This window comes from Cavia porcellus, unplaced genomic scaffold, assembly GCF_034190915.1.
Source record: "Cavia porcellus strain 051 isolate PalLab524CR breed Dunkin Hartley unplaced genomic scaffold, mCavPor4.1 scaffold_28, whole genome shotgun sequence".
NCBI lineage: Eukaryota > Metazoa > Chordata > Mammalia > Rodentia > Caviidae > Cavia > Cavia porcellus.
The window spans coordinates 48,503,858-48,527,339 of NW_026947511.1; the positions used below are offsets into that span (position 1 = coordinate 48,503,858).

The 23,482-nt window shown below is 35.6% G+C and overlaps 1 protein-coding gene across 1 annotated transcript in view; it reads left to right on the forward strand.

The window, feature by feature from the left end:
• Positions 1 to 23,482, forward strand: part of 39d1 (enterophilin-1) — a 130,818-nt gene that overhangs the window by 59,604 nt on the left and 47,732 nt on the right. Inside the window, 6 exon segments of the mRNA NM_001173114.1 lie at positions 8,377 to 8,397; positions 8,712 to 8,732; positions 13,632 to 13,652; positions 13,967 to 13,987; positions 19,222 to 19,242; positions 22,343 to 22,363. Coding sequence (NP_001166585.1) covers positions 8,377 to 8,397; positions 8,712 to 8,732; positions 13,632 to 13,652; positions 13,967 to 13,987; positions 19,222 to 19,242; positions 22,343 to 22,363 — 126 coding nt within the window.

Here is a 23,482-nt window from a genome sequence, read left to right on the forward strand (position 1 = left end):
CCGGCTGCACTTGGAGAACAGTGGAGCTTCCAACAGGTGGCCGGGCCCACACTATCCCCGGAGCCCTGGAGCCCAGCCTGTTTGGGACTCCTGCACCTCGCCATCGGTGTGCAGAGGAGGGTCTGGGCGGATCTCAGGCACCTGCATCAGCCTCCCCCTGTGTCTGGAGGACTGTGAATGTCTCAGCGGGCAGTGGAGCATCGCAGGTTCCAGAGACCTTGCAGCCTGTGGTGAGTGCTCAGTGCACTCTGCCCAAAGCCCAGACTGTGCGGGTCCCTCCAGGCTTGCGGGTGCAGTGAAGTGGAGACGTGGGTTTGACGCGTCCACATCTGTCTCTGCATCCCAGCTGCACTTAGAGAGCTGTGGAGCTTCCAATGGGCAGGTGGGCGCACAGTGTCCCTGAGGCCGAGCTTATCTGGAACTGCAGAGTTCTGAACAGGCAGAGGAGGGCCATTGGTTCTGCAGGCCCAGTGGCTTGGGGTAATAGGGTGCCAGAGTCTCAGGAGCTGCAAACATAGAAGGGGATTTCCAACAGACCCTGAGGAAGCTTTCAAATAACACTTGAAACACAGAAATACAGGAAAATGACAAAATGAAAGACCAAGTTACAACTTCAAACCTCCAGCCTATCTCAAGAAACCCTAGGAGCAATGTATGTAGAAGAAAATATATGCCATTCACCTCAAATATCGGACACAATAGCGACTGAAATTAACAAGCAACTCCAGGAAGCTTTAAAGAAATTCAAACTCGATTAAAGATAAATTAGGTAAAAGATTAAATGATAAAAGAAATGAGATTCTGAATATATCTAAAGAAAACACAGATAAAAAATTGGAGGAACTAAACAAAAAGACAGAATCCCTAGATGAGCAATATAAGAAACAAACAGAATACATAATGCAGATGCACAGACATATACGGAAACAAAAAACTCCACTGAAAAGTTGTAAAAACCGCCTTAATGAAAGTGAAGATAGAATTTCAGACCTTGAAGACAGGATTGAAGCCAGTGAACAGGAAAGGAAAGATCTTTTAAAAATAACAAGGAATTGGGGCTGGGGATTTAGCTCAGCGGCATAAGCACCTGCCTTGCAAGCAGGCGGTCGTGAGTTTGATCCCTGGTACTGATAAAAAGGAAAAAGACAAAAAAAAAAAAAAAAACCAACAAAAAAAAACACAAGGAATTAGGAAACGGCAATTCAACAACTGCAAGGTGATGCAAAAAAAATAACATAAGAATGATAGGGATTAATGAAAAAGAAGGAGACAACATAAAGGATGTCAAGAGGATATTTAGAGAAGTAATAGCTGAAAATTTCCCAAGCATGAGATCAGAAACCGACATCAGGATTAGTGAAGCATATAGAACTCCAAATACTCATAACCAAAATAAAACTACACCCAGACATGTAATAATCACCATCCCAGAAATCCAAACAAGAATAGATTAATAAAAGCTGTCAGAGAGAAAAGACAGATCACTTATAAAGGAATACCTATCAGAATCACAGCAGACTTCTCAGCACAAACAATAAAGTCAAGAAGAGCATGGAGTGAAGTATTCCAGATCCTAAAGCAAAATGATTTCCAACTTAGATTGATGTATCCTACAAAACTATCATTCAAAATTGATGGTGAAATACAATACTTCCATGACAAAGAACAGCTGAAGAACTTCATGAACACCAAACCAACCCTACAAAAAATATTGAAAGACAGTTTAGATACACAAAGGAAAAAACCACTAAGCAAAGCAAATAATTAAACAGAACAGAAAGATAAAGATGCAACAGCAGAGAGATAAGATTCCTACAATTAGCCAGCATTTAACAGTAATAACCATTAATGTAAATGGTCTCAATGCACCAATCAAAAGAAACAGACTAGCAGAATGGATCAAGAAACAAAATCCAACCATATGCTGTTTACAGGAAACCCATCTAACCCAGAAGGATACTCACAGACTGAAAGTCAAAGGCTGGAAAACAATACTTCATGCAGCAGGAATTCAAAAAAAAAAAAAGGCAGGAGTAGCCATTCTGTTGGCAGACAACGTGAACTTTAAACCAACAATGACCATAAAGGACAAAGAAGGTTACTACATACTCATAAGCAGAAAACTCCAAGAGGAAGAGATAACTATCTTAAATATATATGCACCAAACTCCAGAGCACCCAGTTATATAGAACAACTATTAACAGAAATGAAAACTCAAATTATCAGTAACACAATTGTAACAAGAGACCTTAATACGCCATTGACACCAAGGGACAGATCAACTAGACAGAAAATGAGCAAAGAAATAACAGAACTGAATCACACTTGCGAACAAATAGATTTGATAGACATATACAGAATGTTGAACCCAACAACATCAGAATACACAATCTTCTCAGCAGTATATGGTTCATTCTCTAAAATAGACCATATATTAGCAGACAGAACATATTTAAACGAATGCAAAAGAGTTGAAATCATCCCTTGCATGTTATCGGATCATATCACTCTGAAATTAGAAATAAATGATAAAAGATACTGCAAAAATCCCGCAAACACATGGAAACTAAATAACACACTCTTGAGTAATCAGTGGGTCACAGAAGAAATTAAAGAAGAAATTAAACAATACCTAAAAGAAAACTAAAATGCAGATACAACTTATTAGAATTTGTGGGATGCATGAAAGCCGTCCTGAGAGGAAAATTTATTGCACTGAGTTCCCACATCAGGAAAACAGAACGAATACAAATAAATAACTTGATGCTACACCTCAAACAGCTAGAAAAAGAAGAGCAAATCAAGCCCAAAGCCAAAAGAAGAGAGGAAATTATAAAAATCAGAGCAGAAATCAATGCAATGGAGACTAAGAAAACAATCCAAAGAATCAACGAATCAAAGAGTTGGTTCTTTGAAAGAATAAATAAAATTGATTAGCCCCTAGCCAACCTTATTTTAAAAAGGGAAGAAAAAGCTCAAATTCATGCAATAAGAAATGAAAAAGGTGAAATCACTACAGACCAAATAGAAATACAGAAGATCATTAACACCTATTTCGAAAACCTCTACTCTCAAAAGTTTGATAACAGAAAAAATGGACAAATTCTTAGAAACATATGAAGTACCAAAGCTAGATCAAGAGGATGTAAAACTGTTGAATAACCCAATCTCTGTTAATGAAATTGAAAATGTAATTAAGTCCTTACCCACCAAGAAGAGCCCAGGCCCAGATGGATTCACTGCAGAATTCTACAAGAAATACAAAGAAGACCTGATGCCAACACTCCTCAAACTCTTCAATGAAATTGAAAGGGAAGCAATCCTTCCTAAATCATTCCTGGAAGCAAATATTACTCTAGTACCAAAACCTGAGAAAGACCCAACTAAAAAGAGAACTATAGTCCGATCTCCCTAATGAACACAGATGCAAAAATCCTCAATAAAATATTGGCAAATAGGATGCAGCAAATCATCAAAAAGATTATACACCATGACCAAGTGGGATTCATCCCAGGAATGCAAGGTGGGTTCAACATACACAAATCAATAAATGTAATCCACCATATCAATAAAGCCAAAAATAAGAATCACATGATTATTTCTATAGATGCAGAAAAAGCCTTCGATAAGGTCCAACATTTAATCATGATAAGAACTTTACAGAAAATTGGAATAGATGGTCTCTACCTCAATATAATAAAGGCCATTTATGGAAAACCAACAGCCAGCATCATACTAAATGGCCCAAAATTGAAAGCCTTTACTTTAAAATCAGGCACAAGACAGGGATGTCCTTTATCACCACTCCTATTTAATATAGTACTGGAAGTACTACCCAGAGCAATTAGGCAAGAAAGAGAAATAAAAGGGGTAAAGATAGGAAAAGAAGAAGTTAAATTATCCTTGTTTACAGATGACATGATACTCTACATAGAAGACCCCCTAAACTCCATTGAAAGACTCTTAGATACAATAAATAAATTCAGTAATGTGGCTGGATACAAAATCAATACTCAGAAATCAATAGCATTCCTATACATGAACAAAAAAATCACAGAGAGGGAAATAAGAGAAACTGGACTATTCACATTAGCAAGCAAAAAATGAAATATTTAGGAATTACTGTTACGAAAATAGTGAAAGACTTATACAGTGAAAATTATAATACAATGAAAAAGGAAATTGAGGATGATCTCAGAAAATGGAAAGACATCCCTTTCTCATGGATAGGAAGGACAAACATTGTGAAGATGGCCATTCTCCCAAAACTCTTATACAGATTCAATGCAATCCCAATAGAAATACCATCAACTTACCTTATAGATCTAGAGAAATCACGCCTAAATTTCATCTGTAACCAGAAGAGACCTAGAATCGCAAAGGCAATTCTAAGCAGCAAAGACAAAGCAGGAGGCATCACAATCCCTGACTTGAAGTTATACTACAAATCAACAGTAGTAAAATCAACAGGGTATTGCAATCAAAACAGAGCCGAAGATCAAGGGAATAGATTAGAAGATACAACCACAACCACAAACACACTCAACTACCTTATCTTTGATAAAGGAGCCAAGCAGGTTCATTGGAAGAACAACAGTCTCTTTAATAAATGGTGCTGGAAAAACTGGCTCTCCATTTGCCAAAAACTAAAGGTAGACCCATGTCTATCACCATGCATTAAATTAAAATGTAAATGGGTCAAAGATCTGAATATTAAAACAGAAACCCTAAATCTATTGGAAGACAAATTGGGTAGAAACCTTGGAGACATAGGAGTAGGTAGAGAATTCATGAACAGGACTCAAACCGCACAGGAAATACTTCCCAGAATCAATAACTGGGACCACTTCTAATTAAAAAGTTTCTGCATGTCAAAATAAATCTCCAGCATAGTGAAAAGAAAACCCACTAACTGGGAAACGATTTTAGTGAACTCTCTCTCAGACAAGGGCCTCTTGTCTAAAACATATAAAGAATTAGAAAAAACTCAGACCTCCAAAATTCAAAGATCCAATCCAAAAATGGGCAACTGAGATGAATACGCAATTCTCAGATGAAGAAATGCAAATGGCAAATAAATACATGAAAAAATGTTCATCATCATTGGTCATTAGAGAAATGCAAATTAAAACCACACTGAGATACCATCTCACTCCTGAAAGAATGGCCAGGATCAAGAAAACCAACAACAATAAATGCTGGAGAGGCTGTGGGTTAAAAGGAACTCTCCTGCACTGTTGGTGGGAGTGTAGACTGGTACAGCCTTTGTGGAGGTCTGTCTGGAGATTTTTCAAAAAGTTGGGATTGGAAATCCCATTTATTCCAGATCTTCCACTTCTAGGCATATTCCCAGAAGAACTGAAAGCATCATACCACAGTGATATATGTACACCTATGTTTATAGCAGCACAATTTGTAATCGCCAGATCTTGGAAACAACCCAAGTGACCATCAACTGAGGAATGGATAAAAAAGTGTGGTATTTCTATACAATGGAGCATTATTCAGCTATAATGAAGGATCACATTGAGATATTTATCAATAAATGGGCGCAGTTTGAGACCATACTCATAAGTGAAATAAATCAATCTCGCATGTGTGAATACCGAATAGTCTCCCTAATGTAAGTAATGATTCAAATATATAAAAATATGTGGTAATCATGATTCCCAATTATGTGGCCTTGAAGCCTTATAAAGTTTCACTTATTAATTGGAATGGCTTTATTCTGGGCTTCTTGATACGGAAATATTTGAAGCTATAGTATATGAAGTTTTATTCAAATATTTCAAGGAAAAAGACAGACACTATGGTAACTATTATTAAGTCGGGTTATTTGGTGGTGAAGCACTAGGTTGCTGAAACAGTCTTGCTTTGACCTGTATTGTTATATTGTTATTTCCTCTTTTATCTCAATCTCTCCCTTACTCATTAAAAAATTATTTATGTTTTTATGGTTTTTTAATTAAGGGGAAAATTAAAAAAATAGCAGGATATATAATAGTAACTTTTTTTGATTTCCTATTAACTTGTTTTGAAGTCCTGTAATACTCCCACGATCTTGTTTTGACTGATTAGACTCTGTTCCATTCTGTATGATAGTATCAAGTTTGAGGGTATAGACAACTACTTTGAAGGCAATAAGATTCACTAAGATGCCCATTCGGGTTTGACTATTGTCTCCTTTGGAAGTCCTGTAATGTTTACAATGCCTAAGTTTTATTGGTCCTGTTCTCAACTGTTTTGTTCAACTTTATAATATCAAATGAGATAGACAATTCTTTTTAAGGCAACAAGAGACATCGTTGATAATCATTGTTGATAACCTTGTACTCTGTTTTACATCATGTGCTATGTCTATCCTTGGTTTTGACTGACAGCTTCGTTTTTCCATGTTTGACTTTATTCTCTCCCCCCAAAAAAGTAATAAGAACTAAGGAGTAATAAAATCCAAAATGTGTAAATTTTGTTGTAAAAAAGAGAGGGAAAAAAAGAGCTCTAAAGGATATAACAGCAAGTGTGTTTAGGGGTGTTAAATAGCTGACTATATTAATTTTTTTTGTTCATTGAACTCAGCTGTTGGCAGTCTCACTGTTTGAATGTCCACTTTGTATTCTTTGATACTGTGATTTGGGCAACTATTTCTAAGATGATAATGTGTAACTATTAACAGGTGATTTCTTACTGTTTTCTATTTTTATTTTTTTTGTAGTTCTGTATTACATGTACCCTTACACAGCTTTGTTTTGTTTTGTGTTTTTGTCTTTTTCCTTTTAAATAAATTTAAAAAAATAAATTACTTCACTGATTTCAGCAATATTATTCATTAGATTGGCAAGCGTACTTAGAAGAGGAAATGATGATTTTTTCTAATCTTGATTTCCTCTTATAAGGATGTTACTGTTAGAGCCATAACTTTATCAGTAACAAAGATGTGAAGGAAATCTTCATCTTGAAGGTTTATGATAAATAAACCATTGCCTCTAGCACACTTCTGACAGTCAGTTGGCATTTTTCTTTAACTTCCTCTGTTTTACAATTTTTACTATTTGTTTTTTCAACTGTCAAGTTTTTCTATAACTACTTGTTCAGGAATTAAAAGATAGTTTAGAGGTACTATGAAGATATTTCAGCATCACATGTCTACATATTACACAACTTTAGCAAGGCCAGTTCTTCACTGTCTGAGTTGACGCTGTCATATTTCATTTGATGATCACGTGTACTGGTTTGTGGCTTTAATTGAGGTAAAACCCATTGTGAGCTGAGACAGGCCGTCTATAGCACACATTTAATGACTTCCAGTACACTTCAGGGCAGTGCCCCTCACATGCTTGTAGCTCCCAGAGCGGGAGCCGGTGCACTCACGGCATCATGAGCAGTCAGGTCTGCTTCCCTACACTTAACTCAGCCTTTGACACTCACTATTCTGCTTTGTCTATGGAATCTTCTGCTCTGCTTACCACACATCAAGGACACTACAAAATATATGACATTATGTGACTGCCTCCTTTGACATGTATAGAAATTTCCACATTTGACACGTTGTAATGTGTGTCGGTTCTTTATTTTTCTTTGTAAATAACACTTTACTGGATGAGTATGTGCAATGGTTCTGAACCATTTACCGAAGGACTTAGGGATTTCTCCCATTTTGGGCTACTGTAAATACTGTATTCGTTGACATTCTTGTACAATTACGTGCCTCATGCTTGCTTTGACATTTGAAGGACTCTACACTGGGAATGGAAATTTTGGGGCATATCTATTTCACTGAAAATTTGCCCATAAAATGCCAGTATTTTTGAGTGTCCCATAAAGAAATAGATGCAAAGTGAGACTGTAATGATAAGTAACATAATTCAGGTAAAACCTCACAGGGATCCTCCTGCTTGCAAACTCTATATGAGTACAAAAGCAAAAGAAAGGTGCATGATAGGAAAGAGACAGACAGAGAAAATAGCACTACTTTACTTTTCCCCTGAGAATATACCCGTTTAAATTTTGGTGCCCTGTTTCCAACACTTCCTCTCAATTTTTTTGTTCATAAATTCTCAATAGTGCGTGTGAGTAGTGTTTCCTCACAACCAATATCTGCATCTCTCTATTCCTGTCCCTGTGCCTTCAGGGTCCTGGCCATAAAGAAATAAATACAATGGCAAATTGATGTGAGACTCACTTTGCTCTAACTTCTAACTATGGAGCAAGAAGCTCTGAAAAACAGGAAATGTGTCCTGCCTCTAATCTCATGTTACCCTTCCAAGCATAGCTACTAATTATCTGCTGAACACTGCAGAGCACTCAATGAATATCAGTGATATTAGAATCATTTTTGTTTCTATTTGATTGTGAGTTTGTTATGTTTATATTTTCAGAACAACTCAGAAAAGAGAATGGTAAATTTTAATAATATTTTATGTACTAATTACAATCTTCCTACAGTTATTTGTAATCATTTTGTAATCCTTCCTTCTTGATATTTTTGAAAAAAGTATCTATTTGTGATTTTGATTCATTCTTAGTTTAAAAAAACCATCATTCATCTTGTTTCTGCCTCTGTCACTCTCTCTCTTTATCATTTACTATCTCATTCACTATCTTTATATTCTAATACTTCCGTTGATTTATTTTTCTAAAAGTGCTAGTTTTTGATCATTTGTCATTGCATTTATATGATATTTCACTTATTCCATCAATATCTGTTTTGCAGAAACACTTCAAACAGAACATGGTGAGTTTCAAATGTTCATCCACTTTGATTAAAGATACTAAAAATTGACACCAAATTGTAAGCAATACTAAAGGAGCAAAAGGTATCCTCATTTTGTACGTCATAGAGTAAATAGGGTAGTGTCTCTTGTGCCGCTGTACTACTAATCATCCATTTTGTTTAATTTCACCTATATGTAAGATTTTTTCTGTTGAATTTCAACTGCCGTTTTTCTCTAAACACTTGTTCAGAAACATGCAAGGTATGTTAAACAGAAGTATACAGTTTGATCTTGAGGAACATAAAAATTAAGAAATTTACACAAAACGGTTCTCCATTTCATGGAAGAATCACTCATTTCAGTTGAAGTTGAAGATCACTTCTATTGCCTAGCTATGTTTACTCACGTAAATTTCGTACAGAATGAAAATACTCCTGTGAAGTGTACAGTCCATTGACACGTTGCACATTCAAAGTGCTGTATAGTCCTTCACATACCTCCCTGAGAGTCAGTATGCAAAACTGACTCCAGCTCACAAGAAGACACTTGTGGTTGCTCTGAGAACACCTTTTCCGCTCTGTCTCTGGGAATTTAGCTACTGGGGTTTCCTCATTACACTGTCAGGCTGTGAACATCTGAGTCAGGCTTCTTGCCTGTGTACACAGTTATCCAAATTCATTAGGTGGTAACTTCCATCAATACTTGCCATCTTGTCATGGCAGATTACCATTCAGTAAGTACATATATCTGAATACCCGAGACATATCTATGTGAAACCCTTTCTCTGTTCACCTCATGATGGACACTGGGACTTCAGCAGCTTGAGACCTCGGTGCACCCTATCACACAAGAGCAGGTTGAGTACCTGCTTTAAATTTGAAGGAGCCTATGACCGGGGATGGAATTGTCATGTCACTGTGTTTCTTTATATATATATATATATATATATATATATATATATATATATATATCCTGAAATGTATCCTGGTTCAATGGCTCTATTTTTGAGCCAATTGAAGAAAAACAGATGCACCTTGAATCCAAACACTCAAGTGAAGTAAAACTGACTCAGAAGCGTAAATACCAGAGCATTTATCTCATATAAGAATCTTACTACCTATACCCAGTTCTAAAGGAAAGACAGACAATCAGAAACAAAGAGATAGGTTAATAGCACTATTTCATTTTTCCAGTAGGGTAGTACAAAATATGACTTGTTTACATTCTCTCAGGACTCTTACATGTTTCTGTTTATCCAGAAGGGCCACCTTAGTACCTCTCAGATGGTGTATTACTGCTTCGATTTGCATCTTCAATGTCACAAGAGACCCTGGGCACCTTTTTATGGGCCTGTCCCTTTTTCCCTCTTCTTGGCAGAAACATCCATCTTCCGTCCTTCTTTATGTTTCTGAAAGGAACTGTTATTTTTTGTCCTTAAGGTCAAAGTGGACATTTTCAATTACACACTTTGTAAATTTTTATTACATTCAATGTTTCAATTTGTCTTTTGTTGCTTTGTCCTCATTTACATTTTTAAACCTCCACTCCAAAATCAAAGGGCATCAAAAATATCACATTGCATAATTCGCAGTTGATTTTTCTCCAAAGTTATTTCAGTTAAAATATTTAATATTCTTCTTTCTTCAGTTTGAGTCATCTCTTTTGATGTAGGAAAATGCTAAAGATGTGAATCAGAGGCTCTTTTATACAACAGAGAGTTTTTTTGTCAGCAGCAATTTTTCTCGGATTTGTGGTCATTTTCAGAGGACATTAACTACATGTACAATGCAACATGGTAATGAAAGTGTCTTACTTAACACAGAGTCCTCTTGATGTGGTAAAAGTTTTCTCTGTAAAATTAAAATACGCAAACAACTTATATTCTCTCCACTAGTTTATATTTAAATACACTCTGAAAAATGGAATGTTTACAACTCATTGCAGTACATTATTGCAAATCGATAGCAAACAGAATTTTAATTTTTACACTTTTTCAATTTATCTGATTATATGAGTTTCATTTTGAAGATGACAACAAACCTAGAGAATGAGTGTGATTGTAACTAAGAGAAATGATGCTGAAAACTTAGAGGTGACAGTAAATGAATGAGGTATCAGTACAAAGCAGAGAACCAGTTGAGCAACATAGAAGAAATGATGAAATAAATTGTGTCATAAAAAAAAAAACAAAAAAAAACATGGCAAGTTCTGCACTTATCTATGTAAACGTTGACGGGGTGTTAGTACCTCCTGTAGAGTTTAGTCATGGGGTCAGTCACAACCAATGACATGAATTTCCTCACCGGACTTCACGGGTGCGTAATCTTACTACTCAGAAAGCTGTATAGCACACAAAACTCAGCTCACAAATACTTCTTTGTAATGATTAAATTGCTCTGAATATGTTTCATAGCCTGCTACTTAGAAGTGCTACAAAATAGTGTCTGTCAGTATAGGTAGTCATCCTACAGTGATCCTTAATGTTTATCAGGCCACTTTCACAGACTAAGGTTGTCAAATTCTCTTGAAGGGAATATACATCTAAATATTAATGCATCACCAACTCAAGTTTGGAAAGACATGTTCGTAATGAAAGATGAAAGGCTATTTTTCAATAAAGCTTGGAGTTACGCAGGTGATATATAGACATAATATTTGTTATATAAAATGAACATTTGACAATAGTAGATGATGACAAGATTCATCTACCACAAAAAAGAAATATTAGAGTATGTGTCTGGTTCACACTCTGCTCTCACAGAATTGTCGATGTCATCACTGTTCCTTCAGGGACCCAGCCAAAATAAATACATAAAATGGCAAAATACTGTCAGAGTCCCATTGCAGAAATTTTTAAATTCGAGGTCAAGAAATTGTAAAAATTAACAAGACCGGTGCTGTTCCTCTAATCTCGTGGTATGCTTCCACCCGTGCTTGCTAATTTAATTTCTGAGCATGGTAGATGGTAAACACGATGCCTTTTAAAGCATTTGAATAAAGCCTGGTGCAGAGGAGCATCAAGAACTATCAATCACATTAGAATCACTTTGTTTATATTTCACTGTTATTTTTGTATGTTTTTATTTTATGAGATCAACTCAGAATAGAGAAGGGTGAGTTTTAATAATGCTTTAAGTACAAAACACAACCTTCATACAGGTATGGATGACTATGGTTTTATCTGTATACTATTCATTACTACTTTCTATGACTATTAGTAATTTTTATCTATTTTAATATCAAAAATTCTTAACATATTCTATCATTAATTTCTTCTGTAAAACTGAGTTCACTTTTCCCCACAACTATTATTTGATCATTATGGATTGCAATTATAAATTACTTCACTGATTTCAGTAATATTCTTCATTAGTTTGGCAAGTGTACTTAAAAGAGAAAATGATGATTTTATCCAATCTTGAGTTCCTATTATAAGGATATTACCGTTAGAGCCATAACTTTATCAGTAACAAAGTTGTGAAGGAAATCTTCATCTTCAAGGTTTACGATAAATAAACCATTGCCTCTAGCGTACTTCTCATACTCAGTTGGCATTTTTCTTTAACTTCATCTGTTTTAAACCTTTTGCTGTTTGTTTTGTCATCTGCCAAGATTTTCAGTAACTACTTGTTCAGGAATTAAAAGATAGTTTAGAGGTAACCATGAAGATATTTCAGCATCACATATCTACATATTACACAACTTAAACAAGGCCAGTTCTTCACTGTCTGAGTTGACGGTGTCATATTTCATTTGATGATCACGTGTACTGATTTGTGGCTTTAATTGAGGTGAAACCCATTGTGAGCTGAGACAGGCCGTCTATAGCACACATTTAATGACTTCCAGTACACTTCAGGGCAGTGCCCCTCACATGCTTGTAGCTCCCAGAGCGGGAGCCGGTGCACTCACAGCACCATGAGCAGTCAGGTCTGCTTCCCTACACTTAACTCAGCCTTTGACACTCACTATTCTGCTTTGTCTATGGAATCTTCTGCTCTGCTTACCACACATCAAGGACACTACAAAATATATGACATTATGTGACTGCCTCCTTTGACATGTATAGAATTTTCCACATTTGACACGTTGTAATGTGTGTCGGTTCTTTATTTTTCTTTGTAAATAACACTTTACTGGATGAGTATGTGCAATTGTTCTGAACCATTTACCTATGGACTTAGGGATTCCTCCCATTTTGGGCTACTGTAAATACTGTATTCATTGACATTCCTGTACAATTACGTGCCTCATGCTTGCTTTGTCATTTGAAGGACTCTACACTGGGAATGGAAATGTTGGGGCATATCTATTTCACTGAAAATTTGCCCATAAAATGCCAGTATTTTTGAGTGTCCCATAAAGAAATAGATGCAAAGTGAGACTGTAATGATAAGTAACATAATTCAGGTAAAACCTCACATGGATCCTCCTGCTTGCAAACTCTATATGAGTACAAAAGCAAAAGAAAGGTGCATGATAGGAAAGAGACAGACAGAGAAAATAGCACTACTTTACTTTTCCCCTGAGAATATACCCGTTTAAATTTTGGTACCCTGTTTCCAACACTTCCTCTCAATTTTTTTGTTCATAAATTCTCAATAGTGCGTGTGAGTAGTGTTTCCTCACAACCAATATCTGCATCTCTCTATTCCTGTCCCTGTGCCTTCAGGGTCCTGGCCATAAAGAAATAAATACAATGGCAAATTGATGTGAGACTCACTTTGCTCTAACTTCTAACTATGGAGCAAGAAGCTCTGAAAAACAGGAAATGTGTCCTGCCTCTAATCTCATGTTACCCTTCCAAGCATAGCTACTAATTATCTGCTGAACACTGCAGAGCACTCAATGAATATCAGTGATATTAGAATCATTTGTGTTTCTATTTGATTGTGAGTTTGTTATGTTTTTATTTTCAGAACAACTCAGAAAAGAGAATGGTAAATTTTAATAATATTTTATGTACTAATTACAATCTTCCTACAGTTATTTGTAATCATTTTGTAATCCTTCCTTCTTGATATTTTTGAAAAAAGTATCTATTTGTGATTTTGATTCATTCTTAGTTTAAAAAAACCGTCATTCATCTTGTTTCTGCCTCTGTCACTCTCTCTCTTTATCATTTACTATCTCATTCACTATCTTTATATTCTAATAATTCCGTTGATTTATTTTTCTAAAAGTGCTAGTTTTTGATCATTTGTCATTGCATTTATACGATATTTTACTTATTCCATAAATATCTGTTTTGCAGAAACACTTCAAACAGAACATGGTGAGTTTTAACTGTTCATCCACTTTGATTAAAGATACTAAAAATTGACACCAAATTGTAAGCAATACTAAAGGAGCAAAAGGTATCCTCATTTTGTACGTCATAGAGTAAATAGGGTAGTGTCTCTTGTGCAGCTGTACTACTAATCATCCATTTTGCTTAAATTTCACCTATATGTAAGATTTTTTCTGTTGAATTTCAACTGCCATTTTTCTCTAAACAATTGTTCAGAAAAATGCAAGGTATGTTAAACAGAAGTATACAGTTTGATCTTGAGGAACATAAAAATTAAGAAATTTACACAAAACGGTTCTCCATTCCATGGAAGAATCACTCATTTCAGTTGAAGTTGAAGATCACTTCTATTGCCTAGCTATGTTTACTCACGTAAACTTCGTACAGAATGAAAATACTCCTGTGAAGTGTACAGTCCATTGACACGTTGCACATTCAAAGTGCTGTATAGTCCTTCACATACCTCCCTGAGAGTCAGTATGCAAAACTGACTCCAGCTCACAAGAAGACACTTGTGGTTGCTCTGAGAACACCTTTTCCGCTCTGTCTCTGGGAATTTAGCTACTGGGGTTTCCTCATTACACTGTCAGGCTGTGAACATCTGAGTCAGGCTTCTTGCCTGTGTACACAGTTATTCAAATTCATTAGGTTGTAACTTCCATCAATACTTGCCATCTTGTCATGGCAGAGTACCATTCAGCAAGTACATATATATGAACACCAGTGAAATATCTATGTGAAACCCTTTCTCTGTTCACCTGATGATGGACACTGGGACTTCAGCAGCTTGAGACCTCGGTGCATCGTACCACACAAGAGCAGGTTTGAGTACCTGCTTTAAATTTGAAGGAGCCTATGACCGGGGATGGTATTGTCATGTCACTGTGTTTCTTTATACACACACACACACACACACACACACACACACACACACACACATATATATATATATATCCTGAAATGTAACCTGCTTCAATGGCTCTATTTTGAGCCAATTGAAGAAAAACAGATGCACCTTGAATCCAAACACTCAAGTGTAGTAAACTGACTCAGAAGCGTAAATATCATATCATTTATCTCATATAAGAATCTTACTACCTATACACAGTTCAAAAGGAAAGACAGACAATCAGAAACAAAGAGATAGGTTAATAGCACTATTTCATTTTTCCAATAAGGAAGTACAAAATATGAACTTGTTTACATTCTCACAGGACTCTTACATGTTACTGTTTATCCAGCAGGGCCACCTTAGTACCTCTCAGATGGTGTATTACTTCTTCGATTTGCATCTTCAATGTCACAAGAGACCCTGGGCACCTTTTTATGGGCCTGTCCCTTTTTCCTTCTTCTTGGCAGAAACATCCATCTTCCGTCCTTTTTATGTTTCTGAAAGGAACTGTTATTTTTTGTCCTTAAGCTCAAAGTGGACATTTTCAATTACACACTTTGTAAATTTTTATTACATTCAATGTTTCAATTTGTCTTTTGTTGCTTTGTCCTCATTTACATTTTTACATCTCCACTCCAAAATCAAAGGGCATCAAAAATATCACATTGCATAATTCGCAGTTGATTTTTCTCCAAAGTTATTTCAGTTAAAATATTTAATATTCTTCTTTCTTCAGTTTGAGTCGTCTCTTTTGATGTAGGAAAATGCTAAAGATGTGATTCAGAGGCTCTTTTATACAACAGAGATTTTTTTGTCAGCAGCAATTTTTCTCGGAAATGTGGTCATTTTCAGAGGACATTAACTACATGTACAGCGCAACATGATAATGAAAGTGTCTTACTTAACACAGAGTTCTCTTGATGTGGTAAAAGTTTTCTCTGTAAAATTAAAATACGCAAACAACCTATATTATCTACACTAGTATATATTTAAATACACTCTGAAAAATTGAATGTTTACGACTCATTGTAGTACATTTTTGCAAATCGGTAGCAAACAGAATTTTAATTTTTACAGTTTTTCAATTTATCTGATTATATGAGTTTCATTTTGAAGATGACAACAAACCTAGAGAATGAGTGTGAGTGTACCTAAGCAGAAAAGATGCTGAAAACTTAGAGGAGACAGTAAATGAATGAGGTATCAGTACAAAGCATAGAACCATTTTAGCAACATAAAAGAAAAGATGAAATAAACTGTGTCATAAAAAAAAAAACATGGCAAGTTCTGCACTCATCTATGTAAACGTTGATGGGGTGTTAGTACCGCCTGTAGAGTTTAGTCATGGGGTCAGTCACAACCAATGACATGAGTTTCCTCACCGGACTTCACGGGTGCGTAATCTTACTACTCAGAAAGCTGTATAGCTCACAAAACTCAGCTCACAAATACTTCTTTGTAATGATTAAATTGCTCTGAATATCTTTCGTAGCCTGCTACTTAGAAGTGCTACAAAATAGTGTCTGTCAGTATAGGTAGTCATCCTACAGTGATCCTTAATGTTTATCAGGCCACTTTCACAGACTAAGGTTGTCAAATTCTCTTGAAGGGAATATACATCTAAATATGAATGCATCACCAACTCAAGTTTGGAAAGACATGTTCGTAATGAAAGATGAAAGGCTATTTTTCAATAAAGATTGGAGTTACACAGTTGATATATAGACATAATATTTGTTATATAAAATGAACATTTGACAATAGTAGATGATGACAAGATTCATCTACCACAAAAAAGAAATATTAGAGTATGTGTCTGGTTCACACTCTGCTCTCACAGAAATATCGATGTCGTCCCTGTTACTTCAGGGTCCCAGCCAAAATAAATACATAAAATGGCAAAATACTGTCAGACTCCCATTGCACAAATTTTTAAATTCGAGGTCAAGCAATTGTAAAAATTAACAAGACCAGTGCCGTTCCTCTAATCTCGTGGTATGCTTCCAACTGTGCTTGCTAAATAATTTCTGAGCATGGTAGATGGGAAACACGATGCCCTTTAAAGCCTTTGAATAAAGCCTGGTGCAGAGGAGCATCAAGAACTATCAATCACATTAGAATCACTTTGTTTATATTTCACTGTGGTTTTTATATGTTTTATTTTATCAGACCAACTCAGAATAGAGAAGGGTGAGTTTTAATAATGCTTTAAGTACAAAACACAACCTTCATACAGGTATGGATGACTATGGTTTTATCTGTATACTATTCATTACTACTTTCTATGACTATTAGTAATTTTTATCTATTTTAATATCAAAAATTCTTAACATATTCTATCATTAATTTCTTCTGTAAAACTGAGTTCACTTTTCCCCACATCTATTATTTGATCATTTTTGATTGCAATTATAAATTACTTCACTGATTTCAGTAATATTCTTCATTAGTTTGGCAAGTGTACTTAAAAGAGAAAATGATGATTTTATCCAATCTTGAGTTCCTCTTATAAGGATATTACTGTTAGAGCCATAACTTTATCAGTAACAAAGATGTGAAGAAAATCTTCATCTTCAAGGTTTATGATAAATAAACCATTGCCTCTAGTGCACTTCTCATACTCAGTTGGCATTTTTCTTTAACTTCATCTGTTTTAAACCTTTTGCTATTCGTTTTGTCATCTGCCAAGATTTTCTGTAACTACTTGTTCAGGAATTAAAAGATAGTTTAGAGGTAACCATGAAGATATTTCAGCATCACATGTCTACATATTACACAACTTAAAAAAGGCCAGCTCTTCACTGTCTGAGTTGACACAGTCATATTTCATTTGATGATCACGTGTACTGATTTGTGGCTTTAATTGAGGTGAAACCCATTGTGAGCTGAGACAGGACGTCTCTAGCACACATTTAGTGACTTCCAGTACACTTCAGAGCAGTGCCCCTCACATGCTGGTAGGTCCCAGAGCGGGAGCCGGTGCACTCACAGCACCATGAGCAGTCAGGTCTGCTTCCCTACACTTAACTCAGCCTTTGACACTCACTATTCTGCTTTGTCTATGGAATCTTCTGCTCTGCTTACCACACATCAAGGACACTACAAAATATATGACATTATGTGACTGCCTCCTTTGACATGTATAGAATTTTCCACATTTGACACGTTGTAATGTGTGTCGGTCCTTTATTTTTCTTTGTAAATTACACTTTACTGGATGAGTATGTGCAATTATTCTGAACCATTTACCTATGGACTTAGGGATTCCTCCCATTTTGGGCTACTGTAAATACTGTATTCGTTGACATTCCTGTACAATTACGTGCCTCATGCTTGCTTTGACATTTGAAGGAGTCCACACTGGGAATGGAAATTTTGGGGCATATCTATTTCACTGAAAATTTGCCCATAAAATGCCAGTATTTTTGAGTTTCCCATAAAGAAATAGATGCAACGTGAGACTGTAATGATAAGTAACATAATTCAGGTAAAACCTCACAGGGATCCTCCTGCTTGCAAACTCTATATGAGTACAAAAGAAAAGAAAGGTGCATGATAGGAAAGAAACAGACAGAAAATAGCACTACTTTCCTTTTCCCCTGAGAATATACCCGTTTAAATTTTGGTGCCCTGTTTCCAACACTTCCTCTCAATTTTTTTTGTTCATAAATTCTCAATAGTGCGTGTGAGTAGTGTTTCCTCACAACCAGTATCTGCATCTCTCTATTCCTGTCCCTGTGCCTTCAGGGTCCTGGCCATAAAGAAATAAATACAATGGCAAATTGATGTGAGACTCACTTTGCTCTAACTTCTAACTATGGAGCAAGAAGCTCTGAAAAACAGGAAATGTGTCCTGCCTCTAATCTCATGTTACCCTTCCAAGCATAGCTACTAATTATCTGCTGAGCACTGCAGAGCACTCAATGAGTATCAGTGATATTAGAATCATTTTTGTTTCTATTTGATTGTGAGTTTGTTAAGTTTATATTTTCAGAACAACTCAGAAAAGAGAATGGTAAATTTTAATAATATTTTATGTACTAATTACAATCTTCCTACAGTTATTTTAATCATTTTGTAATTCTTCCTTCTTGATATTTTTGAAAAAGCATCTATTTGTGATTTTGATTCATTCTTAGTTTAAAAAATCCGTCATTCATGTTTTTTCTCCCTCTTGCACTCTCTCTCTTTATCATTTACTATCTCATTCACTATCTTTATATTCTAATACTTCCGTTGATTTATTTTTCTAAAAGTGCTAGTTTTTGATCATTTGTCATTGCATTTATATGATATTTCACTTATTCCATCAATATCTATTTTGCAGAAACACTTCAAACAGAACATGGTGAGTTTCAACTATTCATCCACTTTGATTAAAGATACTAAAAATTGACACCAAATTGTAAGCAATACTAAAGGAGCAAAAGGTATCCTCATTTTGTACATCATAGAGTAAATAAAGTAGTGTCCCTTGTGCAGCTGTACTACTAATCATCCATTTTGCTTAAATTTCACCTATATGTAAGATTTTTTCTGTTGAATTTCAACTGCCGTTTTTCTCTAAACACTTGTTCAGAAACATGCAAGGTATGTTAAACAGAAGTATACAGTTTGATCTTGAGGAACATAAAAATTAAGAAATTTACACAAAACGGTTCTCCATTCCATGGAAGAATCACTCATTTCAGTTGAAGATCACTTCTATTGCCTAGCTATGTTTACTCACGTAAATTTCGTACAGAATGAAAATACTCCTGTGAAGTGTACAGTCCATTGACACGTTGCACATTCAAAGTGCTGTTTAGTCCTTCACATACCTCCCTGAGAGTCAGTATGCAAAACTGACTCCAGCTCACAAGAAGACACTTGTGGTTGCTCTGAGAACATCTTTTCCGCTCTGTCCCTGGGAATTTAGCTACTGGGGTTTCCTCATTACACTGTCAGGCTGTGAACATCTGAGTCAGGCTTCTTGCGTGTGTACACAGTTATCCAAATTCATTAGGTGGTAACTTCCATCAATACTTGCCATCTTGTCATGGCAGAGTACCATTCAGCAAGTACATATATATGAATACCCGTGAAATATCTATGTGAAACCCTTTCTCTTTTCACCTCATGACGGACACTGGGACTTCAGCAGCTTGAGACCTCGGTGCATCCTACCACACAAGAGCAGGTTGAGTACCTGCTTTAAATTTGAAGGAGCCTATCACCGGAGATGGAATTGTCATGTCACTGTGTTTTTTATACACACACACACACACACACACACACACACACACACACACACACACATATATATATATATATATATATATATATATATATATATATCCTGAAATGTAACCTGCTTCAAATGGCTCTGTTTTGAGCCAATTGAAGAAAAACAGATGCACCTTGAATCCAAACACTCAAGTGTAGTAAACTGACTCAGAAGCGTAAATATCATATCATTTATCTCATATAAGAATCTTACTACCTATACACAGTTCAAAAGGAAAGACAGACAATCAGAAACAAACAGATAGGTTAATAGCACTATTTCATTTTTCCAATAAGGAAGTACAAAATATGAACTTGTTTACATTCTCACAGGACTCTTACATGTTACTGTTTATCCAGCAGGGCCACCTTAGTACCTCTCAGATGGTGTATTACTGCTTCGATTTGCATCTTCAATGTCACAAGAGACCCTGAGCACCTTTTTATGGGCCTGTCCCTTTTTCCCTCTTCTTGGCAGAAACATCCATCTTCCGTCCTTTTTATGTTTCTGAAAGGAACTGTTATTTTTTGTCCTTAAGCTCAAAGTGGACATTTTCAATTACACACTTTGTAAATTTTTATTACATTCAATGTTTCAATTTGTCTTTTGTTGCTTTGTCCTCATTTACATTTTTATACCTCCACTCCAAAATCAAAGGGCATAAAAAATATCACATTGCATAATTCGCAGTTGATTTTTCTCCAAAGTTATTTCAGTTACAATATTTAATATTTTTCTTTCTTCAGTTTGAGTCATCTCTTTTGATGTAGGAAAATGCTAAAGATGTGAATCAGAGGCTCTTTTATACAACAGAGATTTTTTTGTCAGCAGCAATTTTTCTCGGAAATGTGGTCATTTTCAGAGGACATTAACTACATGTACAACGCAAAATGGTAATGAAAGTGTCTTACTTAACACAGAGTCCTCTTGATGTGGTAAAAGTTTTCTCTGTAAAATTAAAATATGCAAACAACCTATATTCTCTCCACTAGTATATATTTAAATACACTCTGAAAAATTGAATGTTTACAACTCATTGCAGTACATTTTTGCAAATCGGTAGCAAACAGAATTTTAAGTTTTACAGTTTTTCAATTTATCTGATTATATGAGTTTCATTTTGAAGATGACAACAAACCTAGAGAATGAGTGTGAGTGTACCTAAGCAGAAAAGATGCTGAAAACTTAGAGGAGACAGTAAATGAATGAGGTATCAATACAAAGCAGAGAACCATTTTAGCAACATAAAAGAAAAGATGAAACAAATTGTGTCATAAAAAAAAAAAAACATGCCAATTTCTGCACTCATCTATGTAAACGTTGACGGGGTGTTAGTACCTCCTGTAGAGTTTAGTCATGGGGTCAGTCACAACCAATGACATGAGTTTCCTCACCGGACTTCACGGGTGCGTAATCTTACTACTCAGAAAGCTGTATAGCTCACAAAACTCAGCTCACAAATACTTCTTTGTAATGATTAAATTGCTCTGAATATCTTTCGTAGCCTGCTACTTAGAAGTGCTACAAAATAGTGTCTGTCAGTATAGGTAGTCATCCTACAGTGATCCTTAATGTTTATCAGGCCACTTTCACAGACTAAGGTTGTCAGATTCTCTTGAAGGGAATATACATCTAAATATGAATGCATCACCAACTCAAGTTTGGAAAGACATGTTCGTAATGAAAGATGAAAGGCTATTTTTCAATAAAGATTGGAGTTACACAGTTGATATATAGACATAATATTTGTTATATAAAATGACCATTTGACAATAGTAGATGATGACAAGATTCATCTACCACAAAAAAGGAATATTAGAGTATGTGTCTGGTTCACACTCTGCTGTCACAGAAATATCGATATCGTCCCTGTTCCTTCAGGATCCCAGCCAAAATAAATACATAAAATGGCAAAATACTGTCAGACTCCCATTGCACAAATTTTTAAATTCGAGGTCAAGAAATTGTAAAAATTAACAAGACCGGTGCCGTTCATCTAATCTCGTGGTATGCTTCCACCTGTGCTTGCTAATTTAATTTCTGAGCATGGTAGATGGGAAACACGATGCCCTTTAAAGCATTTGAATAAAGCCTGGTGCAGAGGAGCATCAAGAACTATCAATCACATTAGAATCACTTTGTTTATATTTCACTGTGGTTTTTGTATGTTTTATTTTATCAGATCAACTCAGAATAGAGAAGGGTGAGTTTTAATAATGCTTTAAGTACAAAACACAACCTTCATACAGGTATGGATGACTATGGTTTTATCTGTATACTATTCATTACTACTTTCTATGACTATTAGTAATTTTTATCTATTTTAATATCAAAAATTCTTAACATATTCTATCATTAATTTCTTCTGTAAAACTGAGTTCACTTTTCCCCACATCTATTATTTGATCATTTTTGATTGCAATTATAAATTACTTCACTGATTTCAGTAATATTCTTCATTAGTTTGGCAAGTGTACTTAAAAGAGAAAATGATGATTTTATCCAATCTTGAGTTTCTCTTATAAGGATATTACTGTTAGAGCCATAACTTTATCAGTAACAAAGATGTGAAGGAAATCTTCATCTTCAAGGTTTATGATAAATAAACCATTGCCTCTAGCTCACTTCTCATACTCAGTTGGCATTTTTCTTTAACTTCATCTGTTTTAAACTTTTTGCTGTTCGTTTTGTCATCTGCCAAGATTTTCTGTAACTACTTGTTCAGGAATTAAAAGATAGTTTAGAGGTAACCATGAAGATATTTCAGCATCACATGTCTACATATTACACAACTTAAACAAGGCCAGTTCTTCACTGTCTGAGTTGACACAGTCATATTTCATTTGATGATCACGTGTACTGATTTGTGGCTTTAATTGAGGTGAAAGCCATTGTGAGGTGAGACAGGCCGTCTATAGCACACATTTAGTGACTTCCAGTACACTTCAGGGCTGTGCCCCTTACATGCTTGTAGCTCCCAAAGCGGGAGACAGTGCACTCAGGGCATCGTGAGCAGTCAGGTCTGCTTCCCAACACTTAACTCAGCGTTGGACAGTCACTTTTCTGCTTTGTCTATGGAATCTTCTGCTCTGCTTACCACACATCAAGGACACTACAAAGTATGTGACATTTTGTGACTGCCTACTTTCACATATATAGAGTTTTCCACATTTGACAAGTTGTAATGTGTGGCAGTACTTTATTTTTCTATGTAAATACCATTGTACTGGATGATAAACTGCAATTGTTTTTAGCCATTTACCTATGGACTTAGGGATTCTTCCCATTTTGGGCTCCTGTAAATACTGTTTTCGTTGACATT